Source organism: Sminthopsis crassicaudata, chromosome 4, assembly GCF_048593235.1.
Source record: "Sminthopsis crassicaudata isolate SCR6 chromosome 4, ASM4859323v1, whole genome shotgun sequence".
In the NCBI taxonomy this organism is placed as follows: Eukaryota; Metazoa; Chordata; class Mammalia; order Dasyuromorphia; family Dasyuridae; genus Sminthopsis; species Sminthopsis crassicaudata.
This window is the reverse complement of record NC_133620.1, coordinates 286257382-286284551: the sequence shown is the minus strand read 5'-3', so window position 1 is coordinate 286284551 and position 27170 is coordinate 286257382. Positions and strand designations below refer to the sequence as shown.

General features: G+C 38.5%; 1 protein-coding gene across 4 annotated transcripts; it reads right to left on the bottom strand.

Annotated features, from left to right (window-relative positions):
* Positions 1–4939: 4939 nt before the first annotated feature.
* Positions 4940–27170, bottom strand: ETV7 (ETS variant transcription factor 7). 4 transcript variants are annotated; one of them, XM_074311116.1, is made up of 9 exons: positions 26802–27170; positions 25331–25456; positions 23912–24014; positions 17834–17998; positions 14354–14479; positions 10942–11169; positions 8387–8529; positions 5636–5736; positions 4940–5525 (listed from the first exon to the last, which is right to left on the bottom strand). In XM_074311116.1, exons 3-9 carry the CDS (start codon positions 23958–23960, stop codon positions 5408–5410), a joined length of 930 nt encoding a protein of 309 aa, XP_074167217.1. In that variant the 5' UTR covers positions 23961–24014; positions 25331–25456; positions 26802–27170; the 3' UTR covers positions 4940–5407. The 4 variants fall into 4 exon arrangements, with proteins under 4 accessions (XP_074167217.1, XP_074167216.1, XP_074167219.1 ...); XM_074311115.1 differs by lacking the exon at positions 25331–25456; XM_074311118.1 differs by lacking the exons at positions 10942–11169; positions 25331–25456.

Sequence of the window (27170 nt, the reverse complement as noted above, 5' to 3'; positions counted from 1 at the left end):
TAGTGTTTGTGCTTTCCTGGATTCTCACAAAAATCTTGTGAGACAAGTAGGACAGCTATTCTACTCTTTTTCAGGCTAAACATTTTTTTTATTATTCTTTTTTTCCCCTTTACTCTCAGATGGACATATTTCAGTTTGTCAGTGTTTCTGCAGAAGCAGCTAAGTGTCACAGTGCATGGAATCCTGAGCTTGGAGCCAAGAAGACCTGAATTCAAATCTAGCCTAAGATATTTACTGAACCTGGATCCTGGGAAAATCACCTAATCCTGTTTGCCTTAGTTTTTCCATCTGTAAAATGGAGAAAATAATTGTTTCTATCTCCCAGGGTTGTTGTAAGTATAAAAGTGATGATATTTTGCAAACCTTAAAGCATATGAAAATTCTAGCTATTATTATTAAAATACAGAGTGCAAAATGAAGTAGAAGTAATTCAAAAATCTATTCTATGATAATGGATTAATGTGTTATTATAACAAAGTAGTAGTAAGAGCTTTTGATCATAGATTAGAGCCAAAAGGTCCCTCAGAAACATTTAGTTTAGTGAGAGATATGTATGTCCAAGAGTCATACCCCAGGAGGGCTGTGATAGTGCCAGTCCTTTTCTACATGCTATTCTCCTAGAGATAATCAATCATGGCCCAGTTACACCACCCACTTTGTCCATTATCACTCAACATTCTCAAACATTCTTTCACCACTAGCCTCCTATAGCATCCTGGACATTAGCTCCTATGTTCTTGTTCAGTTGTTTTCAATTCTTTGTGACTTCAATAGAGATTTTCTTAACAAAGATATTGGACTGACTTGTCATTTCCTATTTCTATCCATTTCCAGTTGAGGAAATTGAGACAGAGTTTAGTACCAGATCCAGCTATTGAATTCTGAAGCCAGGTTTGAACTCACGAAGATGAGCCTTCTTGACTCCACGCTGTCACCTAGGTGCCCTTTAGCTCTTTAGAGATGAGATAAAGTAACTAGAACTGAGGCATCCTACCCCCAAGTGATAGGCCCATTCCTATCTCCCAAATTATCTGCTAGCTTCAGTAGGTGTCTCCCAGCTGATGGGTTCTGCACTCTAATTCAGGGGTGGGTAAGAACTTTTCCCTGCTTTTACTGTTTTTTAGTGGGTCACATCATTGAAAAAATGCATGATCAAAAAAATTTGAAAGTTTGAAGATTATTCATTGATATAGGCTAATCTCATTTTATTAATGAGAAAACTAAAGCCCAAGGAATTTGTCACAGTGTCTACACACAGGGATCATAAGTAGCAGCACCAAGACCAGAGTTCAAAATAGGGATGACTTCTGAAAAAAAGATGTTTAACTTTCAAAAGGAATTACTTGTCCTCTCTTTGTAAGAATAGGTGGAAGTGGCGATCCATAACAGAAATGCGGAACTGTTCATCATTTTGTCTCCCTGGGCCTGAATTTCCCAATCTATAAAATCTGGAGTTTGGGTTAGGTGATTTTTAAGTTTCTTAAAAGTTTGGAATGTGCTGGTAAATGTTTAACAATCAAATTTTCTTGGGGGGGGGGGAATGATGTACACACAATAACATTTGGTATTTAATCTGCATTATTAATACTTTCTCCATCACTTTCTTAAGATTCAAGAATCAACAAAACAATAATTAAGCCCAAATTTGTAGTACTTTGTCCATTTCCAAAATGTGCAATCTAACATTGAAATGCTCACACTAAAATTTTAATATTCTGTCCTGTTTCAGCATACACAATTCTATATCTTCTCCATTTTAAGGGAACTTAAGGATGAAAATGAATCTTTATTCATCATCTGGTGGACACGATTTAAAACTACAGAGACTAGATAAGAGAAAAAAAGTTTGTAGGTTTGAGTCTTTAATATGAATATCTAATTCTTTAACAGACCTTTAGGATAAAATGATGAATTTAAGAATCATTAAGAACTGAGTTCATTACTTCTTCAAATATTTAGGAGCTGTGTGACCCTGGGTGAATCACAACCTCTCTGTACCTCAGTCTTCTCATTTGTAAAATAGGGATAATGGTAACACATACTTTAAAGGGTTGCGAGAAGGATAAAATGACCTAATTTTGGCAATGCACTTATTTTTCAGTCATATCTGACTCTCCATGACCCCTTTTGGAGTCCTTCTGACTCCAGACCCAGTGCTCCATCCAAGATGTTCCCTAGCTGCCTTTTATAATGACTGAATCACATAAATGAAAAGTGTAACCACTGAGGGTTGGGGAGCTACAGCTGCCAAATTTGGCCAAAAAGAAAATACAGATGATATTTCTTTGCAGAGGTGGGAGACCATGAATATGGAACATTATACGTAATGTCATACTTCTTTGATATGTTGACTAATTTTCTGATTCTTTTTTCTTCCTCTTCTTTTTTTTTCTTCTTTATTGTTTGTTGAGCAGTGAAACCCAAGCCCTCCACCCTCCACTTCCTCCATTTCAGTCTTTTGCTGGAATGATACTTGGAGGGTTAAGTTTCCTATTTCATTCTTCATTCCTCCCTCCTTATTAGATAATTTAGAAAACACTCACTTTACTACTCCTTTAGATAAGTAGAACAGTCTTCCATTGGTATCGTACTGGCTTTTTGTCTCAAAAGATATATCAGTTTGAGCCTGGAGGGGCTCTGGGCCCTCAGCCAGACCATGAATGGCCCCACTGTGTGCTCCCCACATACCTTGGCATGGAGCCGCACAATGAGATTCTTCCTGTAGCAGTCCTCCTCCTCCTCCTCCCCTTGTGTCCCCCATGAAGATGAAACCAAAGGTTCATACTGGTCACCAGTACTGAACTATGAGAATCATTGTGATGAAAGTGTTTTTATAAAATTTAGTGTTAAGGTGAGTTATTGTCAGTTTCTTTGAATCTGAAAGATCATAGATTTAGAGCTAGACCCTTTTCAGATGAAAAAAAAAAAAAATGATCCTGGAAAGGGAAAGGGAAAGGGATTTGCCCAGAGTCATACAGAAAGTGAGTTTATCATATACCATGTACAGATAGGAAGCCAGTTGCCACAACATTCACCAATCATGCTCTGTCTGAGATACTTTGTGGTGTTACCTTCTCTTCTGGATCTTATCCCATGTGGCCCTTACTAGAGTATGAGCTTGTGAGAGGGGATGGTTCACACCTGACACATCTGACACAGGCCTTTATATCCTCAGTTCTTAGTAAGGACAGCCATATGGCTCAATGGATAGAACACCAGGCCTGGAGTCAGAAAGACTTGTCTTCCTTAGTTCAAAAATGGTCTCAAACACTTCCTAGCTATGTCAACCTCCGCAAATCATTTGACTCTGTTTACCTCAGTTTCTTCATCTGTAAAATGAGCTGGAGAAAGAAGTGGCAAATATTCCAGTATGCCTCTTCCAAGAAAAACCTAAATGGGGACATGGAGAGTCAATTCTTTGCATAATATCCTCTGCATTGTAAGTGCTTGATAAATACTTATAATCTGTATATTCTCATAGTGGAAATACAGGACTTTTCATATATAGTTGTTAATTAACTGACTGAGTACCCTAGATTAAATATGACCTTACCCATCATTCTCATTCCCATCACTTTAGATGATGAGACTTCTAAATCTGTCCACTTTTTAAAAAATTTTGTTTCTTCTTTTCTTCTTTCCGATTTTCCCCTTCCCTCATTTCTCTTTCCCTTTCCCTCCATCTTGGCATCTGGCTTCTTTCCTGCTACTTCTCTTCATTTTCCTTCTTCCTATTCTCTCCATCTTCACACATCACAAACTCTCAGCCGTGAAAGGGATCTCAGAAGAACCTTGGTGACTTCCTTGTGTGTCTCTTTTATCTCTTACTAAACTTCTAACTTGATCAAGGCAAGTATCAGATTTAGAGGTGGGAGGGAACTTAGGAATCAACAGTCCGATCCTCATATCTCCTACTTGGGAAACCATGGTCTGGAGGAGTCAAATGGCTTGCCTGAGGTCACAGAGGCAGGAAGTAACAAAGTCTGAATTTGAACCTCAATAAGTTTTTTTTTTTCTCTGATTTTTAAATAACCAGCCTTCCTATGGACCTTATCTTAGCAGTAATAATAATAATAATAATAATAATGATAGCTAACAATTTATATGGCACTTACTATGTGCCAAGCACTGTATTAAGTGCTTTACAACATTCTAATGACAGCCCTGGGGACTATGTGCTATTATTATTCCCATTTTATAGATGAGGAAACTGAGGTCAAATAACTTACTCAGGATCACACAGCTAGTATGTGTCTAAAGCAGAATCTGAACTCAAGTCCTTCTGACAGGCCCAGCGTTTTATCTGAAGCAGTACAGTACGTGAGGGCAGGGACACAACATTTTATTTTGTCTTAGTTCCTTGTGTACCTAGCATAGTATCTTGCATCCAAGTAGGTGGGTGTTCATAGAATCACAGATATAGAGCTAAGGGACTTTATAGACCACTGGATCTAATCTTTTTTATTTTACAAATGAGAAAACTAAGTTTTAGAGATACTAAATTACTTTCCCAATATGAGTTAGTAAGTATCAGAGGCACTGTTTGAAGCCATGTCTTCCTGATTCTGAGGCTACAAGATAGTTAACTTGTTAAATTAAATTATGCCAAGTGGCAAAATAGCATAGAAAGTGCTTAGTTTGGAGTCTGGAAAATCTGGATTCAAATCCTGTCTTTGACCAACTATATGACCCTGGGCATTCCCTTAACTCATTCAGACTCAGTTTCCTCATCTGGAAAATGGGCATAATAATAGCAACTATCTCCTAGTATTGTTGTGAGGATCAAAAATGAGTTAACAGAAGTAAAGTACCTTATAAACCTGAAGGCAAAATTATCACATAAATGATCTCATTATCTAATGCTGCTTAATAAAAATGTTTGTTGAATGAAGGAAGGAATAAATAGGAAAATAAACAAGATGAGAGAGATTGCAGATGGTGATCATGAGACTACTGTTAGAAAGTGTCTGAAGAAACAGGACCCAGTTCTTACAACTATCAAAAGAGACATTTAAAGAAAGAGTCAACAGGGAGCAAAGGTACCATGCAGCTTGCCCTCTGTCATCCTTTGCCCATGGGTTGACCTTGATCCAATTTTAGATTTGAGTCCTGTATGTGAATTCTGGAAGAGTACTTCTCCTTCCCCCATCTGCATTCTTCATCCAGAATCTCTGGCTTCTCCCAAGTCTGGAGGGAAGAGCAAGTGATTGGCTTCCTCCTCTTTCTTCTCCTTTTCTCTTCTTTCTCTTCCTAGTCCTCTTTCCCTCTTGTTCCTTCTCTCTTCCTTCTTCTTCCTCCTCTTTCCCTCTTCTTCTTTCTCCCTTTCCTCCTTTTTCTCTTCCTCCTCCTCCAGGAAAAAAATACTCTTCTAGATCAGAGAAATACATTCCTGCCTGTCAATTGTCCCTTAGGGTGAGACTTCTGACATTTCCTCCTTAAAATCCAGTCCTTCCTGATCCTGTTGTTCCAGCTGCTCCAACTTGCTGGCTTTGTCCTGAACAATCTCATCAGGAGTTTTCAGGAATCTGAAATTCAAAAAAGTGGAGAAAAATTTAGGGGCTCAGGGAGAAATGTCAACACTGGGCCCTTCGTTCTCCAGCCCATTTCTTCCTCATTCTATCTGAGCTGTTCGTACCTGAACAAAAGTTTCTGTCCTGGCTCCTTTTTGATGATATTCAATTTGTAGTAATGCCGGAGAGCCCTTGACATTTTCTCATAGGTCATGTTCACCCGGTTCTGGAAGAGAAAGTAGGCACCATGTGACTTATAGGCTCTGGAGTGATTGAACTGTTCTGGACCTTGAAGGCCCCAGCCCCTTGTGCTGTTGGAGAAGTGACCATCTGGCTCTCTCTGTTTACATTAATCCAGAAGTCTTCTTGCTTCTGGGAGGGTGTGGGGAGATGATGGGAGTAGAGTGGGAGAGTTTTATTCCCTTCTTAAATTATTCACTGGGGGGGGGGGCAGCTAGGTGGCGCAGTGGATAGAGCACCAGCCCTGAATTTAGGAGGAACCAAGTTCAAATCTGGTCTCAGACAACCAGTGGCAAGTCACTTAATCCCAGCCTCAGAAAAAGAAAAATAAATAAATAAATTACTCACTGGGCAGGCTGATCACTGCACATGGTTGCAATGCAGAGATAAAAGTGTGATGTGTCAGGAAGCATCAGGTGTCAAGGGACCTGAGTTCCAGTCCTATCTCTGCTACAAGTTCAATACAAACCTCTTTGGATCTCAGTTGCTTCATCCAGCAAATGCTACTAAGAAGTTGGAAATAATCAAATCATACAAACATAGAATTAAATGGAAAAGTGGGAGTCGGCAGGTCCACTCCCTCCAATCTCCCCCAGCTTGGGCAGGGAGGGACAGGTCCCTATAGCATTTCTAAGAGGTAGCCTCTGCACCTCTCCTTGAAACAAACAAAAAATAATTCTTGTCAGACAAAGGGAGTCTTGAAGGATTTTTCAAAGTCACAATACAAATATAAAGTATCATTAATTGGGATACAGAATAAAGGACCACCTGCTTTCTCTTTTAGAAAAACTAAGGAAGTATCTTTTTAAAGTATCCTATTCTAAAGTTTAACCTCTTTCTTTTGAATAGTCAGGGGGTCCACTCAATGGAGTATAGAAGTAGTCAGGGAGATCTGAGATCAAATCCTGTACTTCTTACTAGCTGTGTGATCCTCTGTCAGAATAATTTTCTTCATTTATAAAATGAGGATGGTAATAAAAATCTACTTCATAGAATTATGAGAATCAAATGAGATAAAGCACTTCAAGTGCTACATATAGATTCTATCATTATAATTATTAAGTATATAAAAAGTTAAGGGTGAAAACTAAGGCTTTTTGAAAATGAATTAAGAAAACTGAATTAATTTCAGAGAAAGTTATCTGATCTACTTAAGACCAGCTGGGGACCGCTAGGTGGCACCATAATGCCTGGATTCCAGTAGACTTGTCCTCGGAGTTAAAATGTGGCTTCAAACACATACCAGCTGTGTGACTGTGGGCAGGTCACTTCACCCTGTTTGCCTCAGTTTCCTCATCTGTAAAACGAGCTGGAGAAGGTAATGGAAACCCCTCCAGTATCTTTGCCAAGAAAACCCCAAGTGGGGTCACATAGAGTCAAACACAACTGGACACAACTGAACAACCACAAGCTAAGCCCATTGCCTTTTCCTATGGGCTGAGGTGATTCAGGGTAATGATCAAATGAAAGGAGTCTCTCTGCCGGCATCAGTCGATGGAAATGTGCTAAACATCATCTTTGCCCATTGGAAGGAAAAAGCCTTAAGGGAGGGAACTGATCGATTTTGGCAAAATCATTCTACAAGAGAGCAGGAAGTGAAGTGAATTAAATTTTGTTTTCATAAAGCAGAATCACAAGTGAAATTTATCCCAAGTATTGTAACTAGGCTTTATCCCATTATGGAACTGTGGCTGTTGTTTTGAAAATATAATAAACTGCTAAACAAAAATGATTTTTATTGGAGAGTGATGGGCTGATTCTGTGTTTGGTCTTCTCTGGCTAAACACAAGTACTTAGATTGTAATGCTCTAAATTAATGCTATTTCTAGCAGGCTTATCCCTAAAATGTAGAGTGTAGAATCTTCTTCCCCATTAATAGTAAGCTGCAGTAACATCAACACTACTACTAAGTAGTAAGTTGGGAAGTGGATGGATACAGAGCAGCCTCTGAGCAGGGAAGGCCTGCATTGAAGGGCCGCCTCAGACTCGTCCAGCTGTGTGACTTTGGGGAGTCACCTCCCTGCTTTGTGTTGCAGGAAACTTTCTCAGATTTCAAGTTAAAAAGTGGGTGTGAAACTACATTGATAGGAGGAATTTTCCACTGAGAACTCCTTAAACCAATGAAATCCCAGGTGTGGTAAAATAATAAGTTTTCATTGTTCAAGCATTTCCAACTCTTCGTGTCCATGGGGTTTTCTTGGCAAAGATACTGGAGTATCAGTGGATTAAGGCAAACAGGGTAAATGACTTGCCCAGAGCCACAGAGCTAGGGCAAGATTCTGAGGGCAGATTTGAACTCAGATTTTCCTGAGTCCAGGCTCAGAGCTCTTGCTACTTGTTATCCAGTGGAATGGATAACAATAAGAGGGTAAGTACAAACTGTAGGTTTCATTGATTCTTTCAATTGATGAAAGAACTCAACATCTGTGCCTCAGTATTCCTACCTATGAAGTTGCAGTCTGAAAGAGCTCTAAAGGCTCAAGCATTCCAGTACCAGGAGTGAGTCAATTCATTCTAATAAACATTTATCCCATGGACCTGATGGCTAGGGTTGCAGTCTCCCCCCTCCCTGCCCAACACCATTCCCAAAAGGAAAACTCATAAGGCCATCTCGTACCCCTGGAAACCAAGTGTACCTTATGATTCCCCCAGAGCCTGGCAAGTCCATTTGGATCGACCACCCGAAAGACCTTGGAGTCCTTGTCTTCCCACTTGATATATGATTCATATTTGCTGTCAGAGAGCAGGTGATACACATAATCCCATAGTAAACGACAGTCTGTGGTGGATCAGAGGACAACACAAGAGTGATACATAGTTGGATGTAAAAATGCTGTCTAAAAAGAATTTTTCTACTGTTAGCAATACTGTCTATCTACCCAGGTTACTTATACCTTCGGAATCCAATTCTTTTTTTTTTTTTTTTTTTTTTTTTTGAGGCTGGAGTTAAGTGACTTGCCCAGGGTCACACAGCTAGGAAGTGTTAAGTGTCTGAGACCAGATTTGAACTCTGGTCTTCCTGAATTCAAGGCTGGTGCTCTACCCACTGCGCCACCTAGCTGCCCCGGAATCCAATTCTTAACGTGCAACAAGAAAATTGGATTTACACACATGTATTGTATCTGGGTTATACTGTAACACATGTAAAATGTATGGGATTGCCTGTCACCTAAGGGAGGGAGTAGAGGGAGGGAGGGGAAATTTTGGAAAAATGAATACAAGGGATAATGTTATTTAAAAAATTACTCATGCATATGTACTGTCAAAAATTTTTATAATTATAAAGTTAATTTAAAAAAAGAAAAAGAAAAAGAATTTTTCTAAGTAAAATAAAGCAATAGTAATAAGGGAGGCAGGGCACTGAGCAAATATCTGTTAAACACCTATTACATGCTAACCACCATTGTATGTGCTTTAAAAATATGACCTAATTTGATCGTTGGGCAGCAAGGTGGCATAGTGGATAAAATGCCAGTTACTTAGTTCATCAGTTGTTAGAGTTGATCATTTTGTCAGTTGGCCAATCAATCTGTCAGTCAGGCAGAAAGTTTTATCAGTGAGTCAGTCTGGTAATCAGCCTGTCAGTAAACAATTTGGCTATTAGTTGCAAAGGTAATCAGTTAGTCAATCATCTACTCAAATTATCAGTTGATCAGTCAGATAGTCAACTGATAAGTCAAATAGTTAACCTATAAATTGATCGGTTGGTCAAGCTTGTGCTGGTAAATGTTTAACACCAAGCTCTCCAAAAAAAGAAAGAAAGAAAGAAATGTACACACTATACATTTTAAAAGTTTAATCAGTATTATCAACACCTTCTCTGTTACTTTCTTAAGTCTAGACAATCAACAAAACAATGCATTGAGATCTGATTCACAACAGTCGTCAATTTTTAGGGAATGATCACACTGAAACTATGTGTCAGTCAAGTTAACAATCAGTTGGTCAGTTATTTGTTGATTAGCTAGTTGATCAGTTAGTCTCTCATTGGTGCCTCAGACTTTTATTTTAATGAACATTCCGGGTGTCTAGCTTTAATATTTGGCCAGCATCCAATTTGTCTTTAGCAAAAGATAACAACCTGCTGAGAAAACTGGGCTTGGATTTCTTCAGTCCAGAGAGGATCTGGGATCCCTCTCTGCAGAAGGATCAGTCTAATGCTTGATTACAACCACATGGTATACCAGAAGCCAAGAAGGGACACTGGCCTCCTTAGTTGTTCCACAAACAAAAGAAGATACTCTTTCAGCTCCTGAAATTTTCTCTGGCTGTGCCCCATGCCTACAATGGTCTCCTTCCTTTGCTCCAACTACTGACCTGCTTGACTTCTTTTAAGTCTCTAGAAAGCCTTCCCCAATCCCTCTTAATTCTAATGTCTTCTTCTTCTTCTTTTTTTAATTTCCTTTTTTTCTTGTATAAACTTGTATTTTCTGTGTTTGTTTTATTGTCTTCCTCTTTCTATTGTAAGCTCCTTGAGGGCAGGGGCTGTCTTTTGCCTTTTTTGATATCCCTAGAACTTGGCACAGTACTTGACATATAGTAGGCACTTAATAAATATTTACTGAATTGAATTCAAATGTACAATTGCAGAAAAATAAAATGGATGGGTGGAGTCATCCTCTCTAAGTTAAATGTCACTCTCCTACCTATCACTTAACTCCTCTTATTTTAATATAAACCTATTCTAGAAAAATCTCAGCACATATTGGATATTTTCTTTTCCTTTTTCCCTACCTTTCTTTTCTTTTCTTTATTTTTTTTTTCTTTTGAGGCTGTTAGGGTTAAGTGACTTGCCCAGGGTCACACAACTAGGAAGTATTAAGTGTCTGAGGCCAGATTTGAACTCAGATTCTCCTGACTTCTTCATTCACTGAGCCATGTAGCTTACCCTAGATATATTTTTTTAATCTTTAATAAAACTGTAATACTGTTATCATTTAATTAATTAGCTTGAGCTCCTCACTGTACCTCCTCCCCTTATGCCTGGTGTTAAGTAATATCTAATGAACTAAGAAAACCTCCTTTCCCAATAGTAATTACTCTTCTTTTGAGGTGTTAAAATTACTGAACATATAACATTTATTAACAGATGAAATCAATCTTAAAAATATTTTCCCCATATAAATACATTATCCATCCACTGACATTCTTCCTTTCCACATGAAGAACAGGGTCCCTCCCCTCCACTCACCTGCAAGTTTTCCATTAATAGGGTCTTGTTTTGCTCTGTGAAAGGAATAGATGACCTCTGTCCCAGGGCTGATATCTGACGTGTGTAAGAGATTAAGGGGCTCTTCTCTGAAGAAAGCCCTTGGAAGGGAGATAGGATCCAGCTGACCAGAGGTGTTGCTGGACCCCTCATTCCAGGGGGGTGTCTTGAAAATCCTTTGAGAGGTAAGTTGTAAGGGACTGTTCCCTCCTGTAAGGAAATGTAAAACTGCTGGGGTTTTTTTTCCTAGCCTCGAAGTGGTCCTCAAACTTTTTAAAATAGGGGCCATTCACTGTCCCTCAGACTGTTGGAGAGCCTGACTATAGTAAAAACAAAAGCTCACACTCTGTCTCCGCCCCTCAGCCCATTTGCCATAACCCAGCAGGCAGCATAAACGAACTCAGCAGGCCGCATCCTAGTTTGAGAACCCCTGCATCTGGAGCTTTTCTCCAGAGTAACCATTACCACCCTTTCTGGAGTGACCAATAGGGCATATAATCAAAGTCCTCTCAAACATTGGCTTTTTCTATCTGTTATCCAATCCAACCAACTTTTCTTTATTTATTATATTCCACTATGTGGAATAGTCGAAATATTCTAGCTTTTGGAGTTCGGGGCCTAGGTTTACATCCCAGCTCTGTCACACCTGTGTGATATTGGGTAAGTCATTGAACTTCTGGATTTCATTTCCTCATCTGTAAAATGAGATTAAACTAGATGATTTCTGAGGTCCCTGATAGTTCAAAAACTATGATCCTATAATCTAAATGCTAGGCAGTGTTTTCTAGTAAGGAAAAAAATGATTTTTTTTTCTCCCACTCCAGAAAGATGGAAAAGTGTAGAGAGAAGAGAAAAGAGGAAAGAGTAGAGAAAAGGAAAAAAGAGGAAGGGAGAGAAATGCCAGGGAATAGCTAAAAATCTACATGGGATCTGCATTGATGAACAAACAAGACAATTTATCTGTCATTGAAATGAAATATAGAAAAGGGAAAAATTTATTCTTAAAGAATATATTTTTAAATTGAAGTAATATATAATGTATTACATTACTATAATTTCTACTGCAATAAGCTAAATGCAACCTGGCAAGTCACAACTTTTCATAAATTGCAACATTCATATAATGCGATACATTTATAATTAGCTGCATTTTTCTAATTACAGAATGTTAAATTTATGTTATAATTTCTCATGAGATCTTACTTATTTGAAGGCTAAAAAAAACATAGAATTAGAAATATTTTGGTCAACTTGAATTTTTGGTCAGTTAACTTTTCTGGAATTAAAGAATAACTAAAAATTTAAACAGATACTTTAGTATAATAAAATTGAACTACAAATTCCCATGTTATTTATGACAAGCCACATTTTAAAAACATTTGATTCATGAAAGTTGCATCTGCCCATAATTCAGGGCTATGTTTGTTGTCAAATACTAGACACTAAATATAATCAGAAATGCTCTGTTCCTAGGACAAGTTCATTAATTATATATCTATATAGTTAAGAACTCAGATAAACAATTTATCTATCTAAAACAGTTAATAGTGTTTTTTGGACTTGAGCCCCTATTGGTCAATAACTGATAACATTTTTATATTGTTATTGGTTTCTCTGATTTTATAATTGATTACATGACAGACGTGTATGCACTGGACACCTGTATCTACACAGCTATGTCTACATCTATGTACACTCTATATACACATGCTTATATATGTTTATACACATGTGTGAATGTGCACAATGATAGTCAAGTTTATATTCACCTCGATGCCCTCCTTCCCCCATACAACTTGTTCCTATGTTCTATGTATGCTAGAATAAAACAAAAAATCTGAAAAAAAAAGCATCAGTTTCATTCTCTCTATCGGGATGTTCTCTGAATGGGGCCAGGAGACTCTGTTTCAGTAGTCCCTTAATTTAACTGAAATGCCCATTTCAGAAAATCATTCGTATGAATTTCATCAGGAGTCTCTTAAAAGAGCTTGAGTGACAGTATTATTTCTCCTAGGAGAGGCAGTACATCAACACACAATACTTCATCTGTTCTATCACCACCCCTATCCCTGGTCTAGAAGAAAAGATGAGTCATGGGATGTGGAAACTCTGATTGAAAGATGGGTGCCAACATGGCAGTGATGTGCTTCTCCTTAATGTGACAGCAGTTTTTGTAGCCCCTGAAAATATCTCTCAGGCTACTTTGCAGGGACAGTGACCTTGGGGCCCTCTCCAAATCTAGATTACCATCTTTTCTACCCCCCATCCTCCACTGACCATTGAATTTACCTCAGAAAGAATTGCAGCTAGTTTGGGCTCTGATCATAAACATATCACTGGATAGACTCCTAGACATAGAGGAGTATGAGAATAGTGGGGGTTCAGCAAGCAGGGGCCAGGTAGAACTGGGCATTGGAAAGAAGGGAGAAGGAAATCAATAAAGGCAAACTTTGAATCATGGGATCATAGAATCTGTGAATCACTGGATCATCACTGATGCATCCATCAGACACTAAAACTAGAATTAAGTTTAGAGGTCATCTAGTCCAGGGTGTCCTGGAAGAGCCAATTGCTAAATTTTCAGTGTGAGCATCTCAGAAATCATTGCAAACCAGGAACTGACTTACTGTTTTGGTTGATTGTCTAGACTTAAGAAAGAAATAGAGGAAATGTTAATTGGGCAGATTAAACTTTAAAATGTGTTGAGGAAACAATCTCCCCTCCCCCCCACCAAAAGTTAACTATTAAATTTTTACCAACACATCCCAGATCTAATTCTCCACTCTAAGGAGTGCTACACTCTATTTTTGAATTCCGCCTTAGTTCCCACCTAGCTATGTAACCTGGGCAAATCCCTTAACCTTTTTCAGCCTCAGTTTCCTCACCTGTGAAATGGGGGCAACAATAGTTTTTACTTCCCAGGATTACTGGTTTAATGAGGTAACATATGAGCACTTTGCAAATCTCAAAGCACTATGTAAATGCTAAGTATTATTATTATTTTGTTGTTGCTGATCAGTTGTCTCAGTCATATTCAACTCTCTGTGATTCCATTTGGGGTTTTCTTGGTATTAAAATTTTTTATAATTATAAAATTAATACAAAAACAAAAATAAAAATAATTTTTCTAAGTAAAATAAAACAATAGTAATAAGGGAGTCAGGGCACTGAGCAAATATCTGTTAAACACCTATTGCATGCTAACCACCATTATATGTGCTTAAAAAATATGACCTAATTTGATCCTTGGGCAGCAAGGTGGCATAGTGGATAAAGTGCCTGTTACTTAGTTCATCAGTTGTTAGAGTTGATCATTTTGTCAGTTGGCCAATCAATCTGTCAGTCAGGCAGAAAGTTTTATCAGTTATAAAAGTAGAAGAGAAGACTGACTCACCTTCTAGAGGACAGAGAGGCTGCTGGAAGGGAACCACAGGCAGGAAAGGAGCACTGAAGAGGGGTCCACAGACCAGGGCTCTCCTCTGTGTCTTAATATACTGAAGCAGCTCATACAAGACATCACCTGGAAGCAAAGGAGAGAGAGAGGTTGTTGACCAGTACTCTCTGAATCTGACTGTGAAGGGAGCAACTGACCAGTGCATCCTCCTCAGGCCCTGGATATGTCACTCTGGAGCCGAAGTTGAAGGCTGTATAACCCCTTCACTCATTCACATGAAGAGGAGGCTGCCTTCCAGCCCCAGAACATGCTGCTCCCTATCACCAAGCAGTTGAGGAGATCTTTCTTTTCTTTTAAAGCTTGGCTTTCTCTATGAACTCTTTCTTGGATCCATCCCAGTTGGAAGTGAGCTCTCTTTATTTCCTTAATGACACTTTTAATCTACCCTTTGTCCCTTTGGTATTCTGCTTTGTAATTAGTTCTCAGACACTTGGCATATACTTGTTGTGACCCTGAGCAAGTTGCTTAACCCCAATTGCCTCCCCCCCAAAACAGAGATAGTCTACCTTCTACATGTCCTATCCCCACTACAAAAAGTAACTTTTTCTAGGGAAGGCATTGTTTCTGATTTAAATGCTATCCCCTCACAGTATTTTAAATACTTTAACAATTAGTTAGTGCATCATATATATATATACATTTGTTGAATTGTATTGAATTTTTTGCCTATTAGCTCTACTCAGCAGACAACTTCCTCCATGATATAATTTGAGGATTGGTGCTACCTGGCAGTGGGATGGGGAGCAGCAAGAGGATGGACTCTTGGAGTGATGGAATGAACAAAAGCCAGCAATTAGAGAAAAGAAGGCTGCCATTGGCATCAGTGGATCTTGGTTTGAATACCAGCTTGCTAATCACCAATGGTGTGATCTTAGGCAAATCTTTTTTTCGTTTCTGGCTTCTAGTTTTTTCATCATCAAGAAAATGAATGGCAGGTGAAGAGAAAGAGTACTGGCTACAGAGTCAGAGGACTTGGGTTCAAATCCTGCTTTTGATATTTACTATATTTATTATATCTTGAAATCCCCTTCTAGCAAAAGACCTTGGGATATTAGCCTAATCTGTTACAGGACAAATTCTTGGTCACTTCTTACATTATTCCTCAAAAAGCAACACTGTCTCCTATACTTTAGGATGCCCTCTGTCCTATCATAGATCCATCTCCTAGTAGCTTACTCTACCCTCCACTTCTTGAAGTCACAGTCATACCAGGGTGAAAAGGTAACAAGGAACTGAGGCTTTATGAGGAAAGGGAACTCATCTATAGACTGCAGGGAGAAGAGAAACCCTTAAGGAAGGAAGATCTTGGCCTCCAGATCCTCAGTGAGGGTAGCAATCATTCCAGCAGCTCCATTAGGGGTGCCAATTTGGGGAACTCTGAAATAGGAACTGAGGGAATGAGGAGGAGGAAAAAGAAAGGGAGGAGGAGAAGGGGAAGAGGAGGAAATGGAAAAATTTCAAAACGTTCTTCTTTGATTCTTATAATTATAGACTAGAAACAAAAAAACAAAGAAACCTGAGAAATGTAATGCATTAGTGAGGAAAGAGAAGAGTGAGTGAGCAGTGTTACTAAGTGCCAGCTGAGACCCAGAGCATGAAGAAGGGACCCCAAAACTCTAAAAAGCCTTAAAGGAGAAAATCTCCTTCAACTCTGCCTGGGGACCCCACCCCAAGGGACAAACAGTTTTATCCTTGTTATCTGGGTGGGGTCAGCTCAGTCCTGAAACTCATTGAATTCAATTCAAATTCCAGCTCAAGCTGAAACCATTGAGGAGCCAACTTGGGACTCCACCCACAGGCCCCCTTCAGCTTGTAGCCAAAACCCCTTATTATAAAAGAGCCAAACTAAAACCCTCTTTGCAGAGATTCCAAACATGCCATGCTATGCCATGCTAGGCTATACATGCTATGCCAAGGAGCCTCTGTCCACTAGAATACTCTTTCCAGTGCCATCCTCTCTTTATCTTCACCTATTTCCCTAACCAGACTTTATGCCTCTCTGTCAGGATTTCTAACCTTACTTCCAATCTCCATAATAAACCTCTTTTATCAATCTAGGTTTTGGGGTCTGTAAATTCCTTTACAGAGAATCTCTGTGCTGCCAGAAGGGGGTTCCCCAAAACTCCCTACCCTTGCACCAAATCCCAAAGGGTTGCAGGGGAGCCAAACCTCTCCATTTGGTTCCCTGAACCTTGAACCTGCCACTAGACCTTATCATTTAACTCTCTGACCACCAGAAACGCTAATCTTATTTTGGTTCCCTAAACCTATCATTTGTATTCATTCCCAGAATAATATTTTTAAAAGCATAAAACCAAATACTGCAGAGATCAATTATTTGTAATAGTTATTAAATATTAAAAATTCTAATTCCCAGACCCCAGGTTAGGAATTTATGGTTTAATCCATATTAATACTGAAGATGGAGGGAAACTGTTCCCTTTACTGAAGCTGTGTTCCTTTAAGATTATCACTAAACTGTGTTATGTCCTTTTCCTGATCTCAGAGATCAGGATGTCCCAGGTTCCAAAGAGTCTAGAGAAGGCCCATCTTCTCAGAATAAGAGAAGCAATACTATTGAAGGACAAACCAACTCCCATTGATCTTTTTGAAATTCTAAATTCTCATTCAATTGAGAAATCCTGGTCTGATCAGCTCAGGCTGTCCCAGCCCCGCACCAAGATGTCCATATAGCAGGCTTCCTTGGGCTCAGCTCCTTGCAGAAGACCCAAGCAATTTGCTAGGATCCTGCCTGCTCAGCATTCTCTCAGTGCTGAGATTCCATTTCCCAACAGGACTCTGCCACTATAGAGGTCAGTCTCTTAGCAAACTGGTTTCTATCCATCAATAAACTTTCATTTTGCAATTAATAATTTGTGAATAAGTGAATTCTTTCACTTTAAACCTGCGGCTGATTAAAGGGGATTTTTAACAACTCTCTTATTGCCACTAATCTCACCACCACCGGGAATTGAAGGGATTCAAACTTCAACAATATGACAAATACTGAGAGTGAGGGAGTTTAGGATTATCAGTCACTTATATTTGCTTATAAAGGAGTTTGTCAGATCCTCTTCTAATGATAAGACAGCACTGCCTGTATATGTGTGTTTGAGGGAAGGAAGGATGTCTGTCAGCAAACTAGAAAAGGGATAAGAAAGAAGGTACCAGTGAATAGGAGAAAATTTGGCACAATTTTGCCAAAAACCCAGCCCTAAATGAAAACCACCTTTTCCTGTTCAAGGGCCAAATGTGGAGCAGAGAGAAACCTCAGCTGAGATGTAAGTGAAAAAAGGTCAGATGGAAAAACCACAAGTGGGTTTCTTGCCCTGATATCCTCCCTGCCAGAGGCAAGTGACCACATCCATTTTTTGTCCACCCTAGCCATCTCCTTTTTGACTGGTCTTTACATTTGCTGACCTGAACTGGGAGCTCGGTATCTGAAGTCGTCCTTAGTCAGGATGCAGAGGGCCTTCCCATTCATCTCAAACTTCTGCTCCATCATCCGTGGGAGGGAGTATTCCTGCTCAGCCCATTTTAGCCAGTGAATCACATCCTCCTTACTCCACAGTGAAGGGTGAATTCCTGTAACCAACCACAGATCAGAATGATGCCATGAGTATGAGATCATAGACCTGCAAAGAGACCTGAGAGTCTGTCTAATTTCTTCAATTTTATGAAGGAAAAAGCAGAGGCCCGGAGATCTTGCTTAAGGTCACATATGGAATATGTTACAGGGTCTTAGGAAGTTTATATGGAAAAACCACAAGTAGGTTTCCTGTCCTGATGACTTCCTGCCAGAGTCCAGTTAGCCTAGGAGTTTTCATTTCATGGATCCAGAACTAGAAGTGATCTCAAAGATCATCTTGAACCCAACTCAAACTTCAGTAATCTGATTCTATGTATGGTACCAAGCTGCCACTCTAGTGGCTTTGGGTTGGAGATGTTGGAGAAGGGGAGAGAAGAGGGTCAGCCATTAGCTGGTCATTGGGTAGCCTCAAAGGACAGAACCAGTTCTTAATGGAAGTTGATGGGCCACCTTTCCTGATCCCTTAGTCATTCTTTGGAGATCACCTCAAGAGGACTGTCCTCTTTTCTTTCATTTTTTCCCCATCATTTTCCTTCTGTTAGGTTTATGCTATTAATTACTTGATTTGATCGATTTCAACATTTTCTTTATTTTATTAGCATCAGTGTGGCATAATGGAATGAACATAAGGCCTAACACCAGGAAAGACCTGAATACAAATGAGAATGACTTGCTCCAGAGTCAGAATTCCTGCCTGAATCCTCAGGCTACAAATTTAGCAGTCTTCACCACCTTCATAATTTACATGGAACCATTTAAGCCTTCCTTACAGGTTCAGATTCTGCTTTTGATGTATGAGGACTGCGTAACCCTGGGCAAAACACTGGACTTCTTAGAGACTAAGTAAGTGTTTAATGAACCTTAAAATAGTTGGAGAAATAGGAATTGTTATATTTAGCATTCTGTGGGCTTCCTTGAGCTTCTTCCCTTTTGGAGCACTTCATCTTCCAAAGAACCATAGAAGGGACTCTCTAAGAATCTCAGACAACTCTCTTACATTCCTCTCTGTCTGCATCCCAGCTGGAAATCAGAATTGAACAAGACCCTCTTTTTTTTTTTTCCTCTGACACAAAGGATGAATATTAAACATCACATACTTCACATGCTGTGCTTAAAACATTAGACTTGGAGTCAGAAAGATCTGGATTCAAATATCACCTCAATAACAAAATGCTTGTTGATTGACTAAAAAGTGCTTTAAACATTACATAAGTTCCAGTTATAAATACTATTCTACTGGTTCTGTTTTACAGACAGGGACTAGTGACTCCAAAAAAAAAAGAGGATTTGCCCCATTTTTCTCCCAAATTTCCCTAATTTTCCAAAGAGGAAACAAAGATATAAATTTATTGATGCCAATAGGGAGATGAAGATGGAGGTGTTGTACCCAGCCAGTTCTGTCATTGGGCCATGCATCTCTGCCATGGTCCATCTCCTTCCATCAGGGCAAAACCCTGGAAACTATAAATAATGTTTTAAGAGTCCAATATTTCTTCCTAGCCACAAGATTTTGCAATGTTGTAGGATAAATTTAGAGGGAAATGTAGGAACTGGGAGAGAAGAGGAGGAGAAAGAGGAATAACATCCAAGCACCACTTCATTATGAATCAAAAAAGCATTTAAGACTGATTTTGTTGTTCTCGTTTACTGTTTCCTGCTGTGAAAGTAAAGCAACATAATTAATCAAATTCTCATTATTAGGAAGCAAGGGTTGCTGTTTGGTAAGAGCAGAGGCAGTGGATTGCTCCAGTTCAAGAGTTCTGAAGTGCAAAGAGCTAAGCTGATGGGGGACCTGTATTCAAGAGGCACCAATATGGCAAACTCCAAGGTGGGAAGGAAACCACACTGCCCAGGGAAGGGTTTCTAAACTGGTCCAAGTTAGAAACAGAGTAAATCAAAGCTCTAGCCTGGGAGATTGGGCTGAGAGAGGGCTGCTGCATTTCCATCCTGGGTTAGATAGGGGGACCCACAAAAAGAGAAGGAGGATGAGGATGAGGAGAAGAATTACAATAACAACTGAGAGAACCAGGAGAAGGTGCAAAGGAGAAAAGGAAAGGGATGAGGAAAAAGACCAGAAAGGACAAATGAAACAGATTATGGAGAAAAAAATAGTAGGTTTTTTTTTGCTCTTCCCCTAAATACATCTTCATAAAATTGAAGTTTAATAATTGTACTGTGTGATACTGAGCAAATCATTCAATATTCTTGGATCTCAAGGAGGTTCCTCAACTATAAAATGATCTAGATAAACTCTAAGCTTCCCTTCCAATTTGCAATCTGTGTTCAGATATAGGAGATGGGAAGGACAGAACAGCAAGAATTAATTCTATAAATTAATTCCCTATAATGTGATATATTCAGAGATACCACAGAAAGAAGAGATTACTGCACTGAGTAGGAAGCTTAACCAGGTAATTTCTAAGATCTGAACTATCTCTAAATGTATAATTCTAAAATGTGACTTTCAGCTCAAAAATCTTCATAGCATTTAAGTTGTTTAAAAATGGAAGACACTACCTCAGAAGGCTATGCAGATCCCTAGAGCTCACAACCTAACCTTTAGGAGGAGACTATATGACCAACTTTCAGGGACATTGATCAATTTTACAAGAATTCCTGTTCAGATACAGATCAAACCAGTTCTAATATGCCATGAAAGATTCACCTTCCCAATTGTCAACAGTTCATTTATTTATATTCTTGTTGAGAATATGAAAATTAATCATTATATTTACCTTATCTTTTGAAACAGTTAAGTATTTATCACAAAATACAACTAAGGTACTTTCAGGAGAAATTAGTGACACAATGGATAGAATGCCAGCTTGGAGTCATTTCCCTGAGTTCAAATCTGGCCTCAGACAGTGCCTAGCTGGATAACTCTGAACAAGTCACTTCACCCAGTTTGCCTCAGGTTGCTTATCTATAAAATGAATTTGACAAGAAAATAACAAACTATTCCAGTATCTCTACTAAGAAAACCTCAAAAGGGGTCACAAAAAGTCAGGCATGATCAAAAATTTGCCAAATAACAATAAAAGGTACTTTCAGAAGCATTTCAATGATGCATTGATTCCTACATGATTCCATCATCTGATTCCTCAGATGATGTGAGGAGCAATCCAGCAGTTCTAATAGGGCACTCTGATTACAATATCCATCACTGTCCAGGAATAGAACTAGCTAGGAAATGAACTCCCCATTCTAAGAAATAAATAAATGACATAAACTTCAGGATCATCTATCTGTGAGGGATATTGTAGAGCAGATTCTTCCTGTGCTGTATACAACATTAAGCTGTATGACTTTTGAGGTCATAAAATGTTTAGGTCAGTGAAAGTTAGTTGAAAGTTAAAGGCTTAAATGTCCGTGATGCATAAAAGCTTGAGACATTGATCTACTATAATAGGGCTTTGAACTGGAAGGGATCTTACAAGTCATTTAATTTCTACCCTTCTCATACAGAAGGGAAGTGAGGGTCTGAGAAATGAAGTGACTTTAAAGGTTAAATTGGCACCTAAATTGTTCAATGGATAGAGCACTAGGTGGAGTGGGGAAGATCTGAGTTCAACTTTTAATTTATATAACCCTGAAAAAGTCTGCCTCAATCTCTCTATCTCTGTCTCTTTCTTTATGTCTCTGTCTCTTTCTGTTTTTCTGTCTCTCTCTGTCTGTCTCTCTCTGTCTCTCTTTCTGTGTCTCTCTCTATCCCAACTCTGGATTAGAAACAACTAACATTTGATATGGATATATGTTGTTGCTATTCAGTCTTTTCAGTCATGTTTGACTTTTGGAGTTTTTTTGGGAAAGATACTGGAGAGGTTTGACATTTCCTTCTCTAATTTATATTACAAATTAGGAACTGAGAGAAATAGAATTTAGTGACTTCTCAGAGTCACACTGCTGAGTGTAGATCTGAACTCAGGAAAATGGATCTTTCTGACTTCAGACAAGGTACTCTATCCATTGTATTACCTAACAGCTCCATGGATATATATGTGGAAGCATACAATTCATGCTTCCATATATCAGTTATTTCTCTGGAGGTGGATAGCATTTTTCTTCTTAAATTCTTCACAGTTGATTTTAGTTGTTCATATATATTACTCAGAATAGCTTAGTCATTCACAGTTACTCTTTGAACAATATTGTTACCATATACAACAGTTTTTTTTTTGTTCTGCTCATTTGACTTTGTTATTTAGTGTAAGTCTTTCCATTTTTTTCTAAAATCAACCTGCTCATCATTTTTTTTTACACACTGTAGTTATTCCATCACAATAACCACAAACTTACTCAGTCATTCCCTAATTGATGGCTATCCAATTTATAGTTCTTTGTTACACAAAGACAGTTTGGTATAAATATTTTAAAACATATAAGTTCTTTTTCTTTTTCCTTGATCACCTTGGGAAACCGACTTAATGGTGGTATTGCTGGATCAAAGGATATACACAGTTTTATAACTCTTTGGGCATAATTCCAGATTGTTTTCCAAATGGTTGCATTAGTTCATAGCATATGAGTGTCCCTGCCTCCATTTCTTTACCTATAAATGGAGGTGATAACATCATCTACTTCCCAGAGTTGTTGTAAAGATCAATCAATTATCAAGTATTTATTAAGTTCCTACTATGTGCTAAGTAATGGGAATACAAAAAAGGGCATAAATAGTCCCTGCTCTGAAGAAACATTTTTGAATACAATTAAAATTATATATAAATAAACTAGATACAGGATAAATTGGAAATGATGAACAAAGGGAAGGCACTACCATTAAGGGGGAGGAAGAAAGTCTTCTTGTAGAAGGTAGGGTTTTGGCTAGGACTTTTTAAAAAAGGAGATAGAAATAAGGGGGAAAAGAATTCCATATATAGGATATACCTAATGAAAATACTCAAAGTTGGGATATGGAATATCTTATGAATAAATACAACAAGGAGATCAGTGATGCTGGACAGCAGAGGGAGGGTAGCATTGGGAATAAGATGTAAAATGATTAGAAAGGTGGGAGAAGACCCAGGTTATAAAGAAATTTGAATAGCAGAGGATTGTGCATTTGATTCTGGAGATAATAAGAATCACTAGAGTTCTTCAATGGGAAGAAAAGATATAATCAGACCTATGCTTTAGGAACATGAAATGAAATAATACTTATAAAACATTTTACAAATCTTAAAATACTATATAAATGTCATTACTAAGAAGAAAAGCCAGGATTTGAAACCTCTGTCTCCAAATGCAGTGTGCTGTTAATCCCTGACCTGACTCTCCTAATATGTAGGAAGGACTCCTCAGAAGAAGGCTAGAAGTTTAATGTAAGGACCTTTAAATGTAAGGGTTTGTTTTATTTTCTTCTCCTGGCATGGTAGAAGGAACACTGGACATATAACATGGGATCCCAATTCAGTTTCCTCTTCCCCAAAATGAGAGGGGTTGGAATAAATGATGTTCAAAGATCCATTCCAGCACAATCTCCAATTCAGTGATTTCCCCACACACACATATTTGGTTTTCATAGCCCATGGGATGTTAGGGCTGCAAGGGATAATTCCACTCCCTTCCTATAAAGCAGAAGAAAGTACTTACTGTTCATAGATATCATGCCAGGTTTATATATATATATATATATATATATATATATATAAAATATAATTATATATATTATATATGTTACATATATTATATGTGTGTATAATATATATATATATATATCATAGGCAGTCAAATCCTCTAACAGAAAGAATTTTAATTTATTTTTTCTGACTTCATCTTCAAAGAAAAACTAAATAAAACGAGGGCAGATAATGCAAACTATGGATAGGAGCCAGTAGGTTTACCTTGGAGAGAACCAAATGCATTTATCTTTAAAAGGAAAAAAATCATCATTGATTGATTGATCTACTCACTGAGTCTGCCTGGTAACTTGCAGATCTCCTCTTCTTGGATAAGTTGCATTCTAGACTCACATTTGGCTTGGAACTGAGTGACTGGGGGTGATGTTGCTGACACCTGGATGGAATAAGAATTAGTCAGCTCTCCTCGATGGAGAGAAATGAAACAGAACAAGACAGTTGATCATTAGCTGACTCCAAAAAGTATGCTTTTCTTATTAGTCTAACCCAGTATGTTCCTTTTTTTTTTTTTCTTAAAGAAAAATAGCTACTTTATTTTTATTTAATCCAGTGACAAGCCCCACTAGAGGACTCCTGGATATAAATTAATTTCCAATGCATAAAATCTTAGGAACAGAAAATATAGTTTGAAATGCAGATAGTACTTTCCACTGAGATGCTTTTAGAACCCTTTAAAAGTTCACTAAAGGTGCAGCTAGGTGGCGCAGTGCATAGAGCACCATCCTTGAATTCAGGAGATCACAAGTTCAAATCTGTTCTCCAACACTTAACACTTCCTAGCTGTGTGACCTTGGGCAAGTCACTTAACCCAGTCTCAGGAAAAAAAAAAAAAAAAGAGAAGGGGTCCAAAAGTACACCAAAAAGAGCAGTCAAGGTAAAGACACCTTTACTCTGGTCTCTCCCTTCCCCCCAGCAAAATGGTGCCTCCATTTATAGCATTTCAAAATCAGTTTAATCTAAAGAAGTGACCTAGCCACTAAAATAATGAAATTATAGACTCTAGAGCAAGAAGAGGCTTTAAAGATCATTTCATCAAGGGATTTCTTTCTTTCTTTCTTTCTTTTTTTTTAGATAGATAAACAGACAGATAGATCTAGATCACAGATAGACAGATAGATCTAGATCTATGCTTTTTTTTTTTTTTTTTTTTTTGCTGAGGCAATTGGGGTTAGGTGACTTGCTCAGGGTCACACAGCATCTAAGGCCACATTTGAACTCAGGTCCTCCTGACTTCAGGGCTGGTGTTCTATCCACTGTGCTATCTGCCCCAATGTATGCAAATTTTAAAAATTGAATAGTATTTTATTTTTTCAATTAAATGTAAAAATAATTTTCAACATTCTTTTTTTTTTTTTAATTTTGAGTTCCAAATTTTTCTCCCACCCTCCCTCTCTCTCTTCCCCCTTCCCAAGATGGCAAGCAATCTGATATAGGTTATATCTGTGCATTGATACACATATTTCAATGTAATTGATTTCCATTCCATTAAGTTTATGCATTTGAAAACTTTGTTCTGAAATGGGACCTACAAGCTTTACTGAAGTCATGTGACTTTAGTAACATCAAAAAAGGTCAAGGACCCCTGAAACTAGAACAACCCTTTCTTTTGACAGTTAAAGAAGTTAAGGTTTAGAGGAATAATGACTTGTCTAAAATCTTAGAGATAGGAAATAACAGAACCAGCATTCAAACCTCTATCCTCAAGCTCCAGATGCAATGTTCTCTCCACTCTATTCTGAAGCTGATAAAGGGGTTCAGTATTGAGTCTTGTTCTTAGAAGTAGAGGATCACTTGAAGTTCCTTGCCAACAACAAATAGCTAATTCAAGAAAAGTAAAAGTGAAACCAGTTTCAGATTAAATATCAAAACAAAACAAAAGCAAACTTTCTACTCTTTTAGCAAGAATCTTCTAAACTTGTACAAAAAGATTCTGAAAATGATGGTAGCAAAAGGACTTGATTGGTAGAGAGGATAGGATTGAACCTGCTATTTCATTGGTCAAATATAGTTTAGTGACATTTTGAATATAGTTCCCAGGGAATTTCCAGGTAAGGAAACTTCCTCCACAACATGAAGGATTGTCAAGAGCACAGAGATTGAGTGACTAATCCAAGATCACACAGCCAATATGTCAGAGATGGGCCTTGAACCTAAGCCTTCAATACCCAGTTGGCAAAAGAATCAACAGAAATGAATGTAGGGTTCAGTTTCAGTTCCTATCGAATTTTCATTCAAGCCTTTTGGTTGTGGTTTTGGGCATCAGTTTCATATACAACTATTATTACTGGTTTTCCACTTAGAAATGAGAGTATTTCTCCAGGAAAGAAAAAAAATATATCTCTCCCCTCCAACACTGGCTGTCAGCCAGCACACCACCTGTTCTTGGATTGAACATATGCATCCAGTGTTTGCTTTCTCCAACTTCTGTCAAGTAATAACTGCTAAAGATAGGGGAATTCCAAGACTGCTAACTGCAAGGGAAATGTGATCCTAGGAGTCTTAAAACTTCTGACAGAAATCAAGACCCTAAAGAAAAGTATTGGTGGGACTGTGAAAAAGACATAAAATATTGGGCAGCAGGGTGCAGAGGAGGGAAGAATATGATTAAGGGATGAGAGGGAATGCTGAGTGTGAGTTCTGATGAGTTCAATGAATTGAAACATTTAATGGGTCCTGGAAGAATTGCAGGAAAGTAAGTGAGGACTGATGGAAGTAGAAATATGAAGAAGCAAGCTAGCTGAGGCATTGAATAGGGATTGTGGATGACAGAAAAGGGGGTAGTGATGCTGGTAATGAGGAACCTGTTTGAAAGTGGAAATGGATGGAAACTTAATAATATGATCGACTTTAGAGTTAGGATAGAATTCTTAGAGATTATCTAGTTTAAACAGTTCATTTGCAGATGTGAAAACTGAGGTCCAGAGAAGGGAGATTACAGAAGAAATAAGTAAGTATCAAGGTTCAAACCCAGGTGTTCTGACTCCAAATCAACAGTACAAATGTTGATAAATGAAGCACAGTGGGAATGGAAGGAAAGAAGTCGAAAAAAGTGAGTGTAGGTTCTATGGAGAGAGCTGGATAGAGAATAACTTCCTGTGAGGTGCGGGAGGGGATTTAAGAAGAGGAAGATGAAATGAGCCTTCCTTAGGTCGGGGCCTCTTACCTGCATTACAGGTGAAGAAGTGGAAGCCCGGCTTTCTTTAATGAAGGCTGAGCTGACTCTTGTTGCAGGGGAACCTTGGTCTTCTCTTTCTGACCTACTTCCATTCAAATCCTTATTCCAGACCAGGAAAAGGAGAGATGAGCGAGGGTAAGAAAACTATTTTGAAGCTGGAGGGACGTAGAGACGCAGGAGCTCGCAACCCGGAGCGGTAATGGGTGCCGGTAGTCGCTATCCTTCCGGGAAACGAAAACGAAAGAGCAGGATCTCCCTTACCCGCCTCCCCTTGGAGGCGGAGGACAGGAGACTGGGACAAGTCTCTTGCCCTCCCCCAGAACTTCCACATTTGCTCCTGTGTCCTACCTCTGTCGG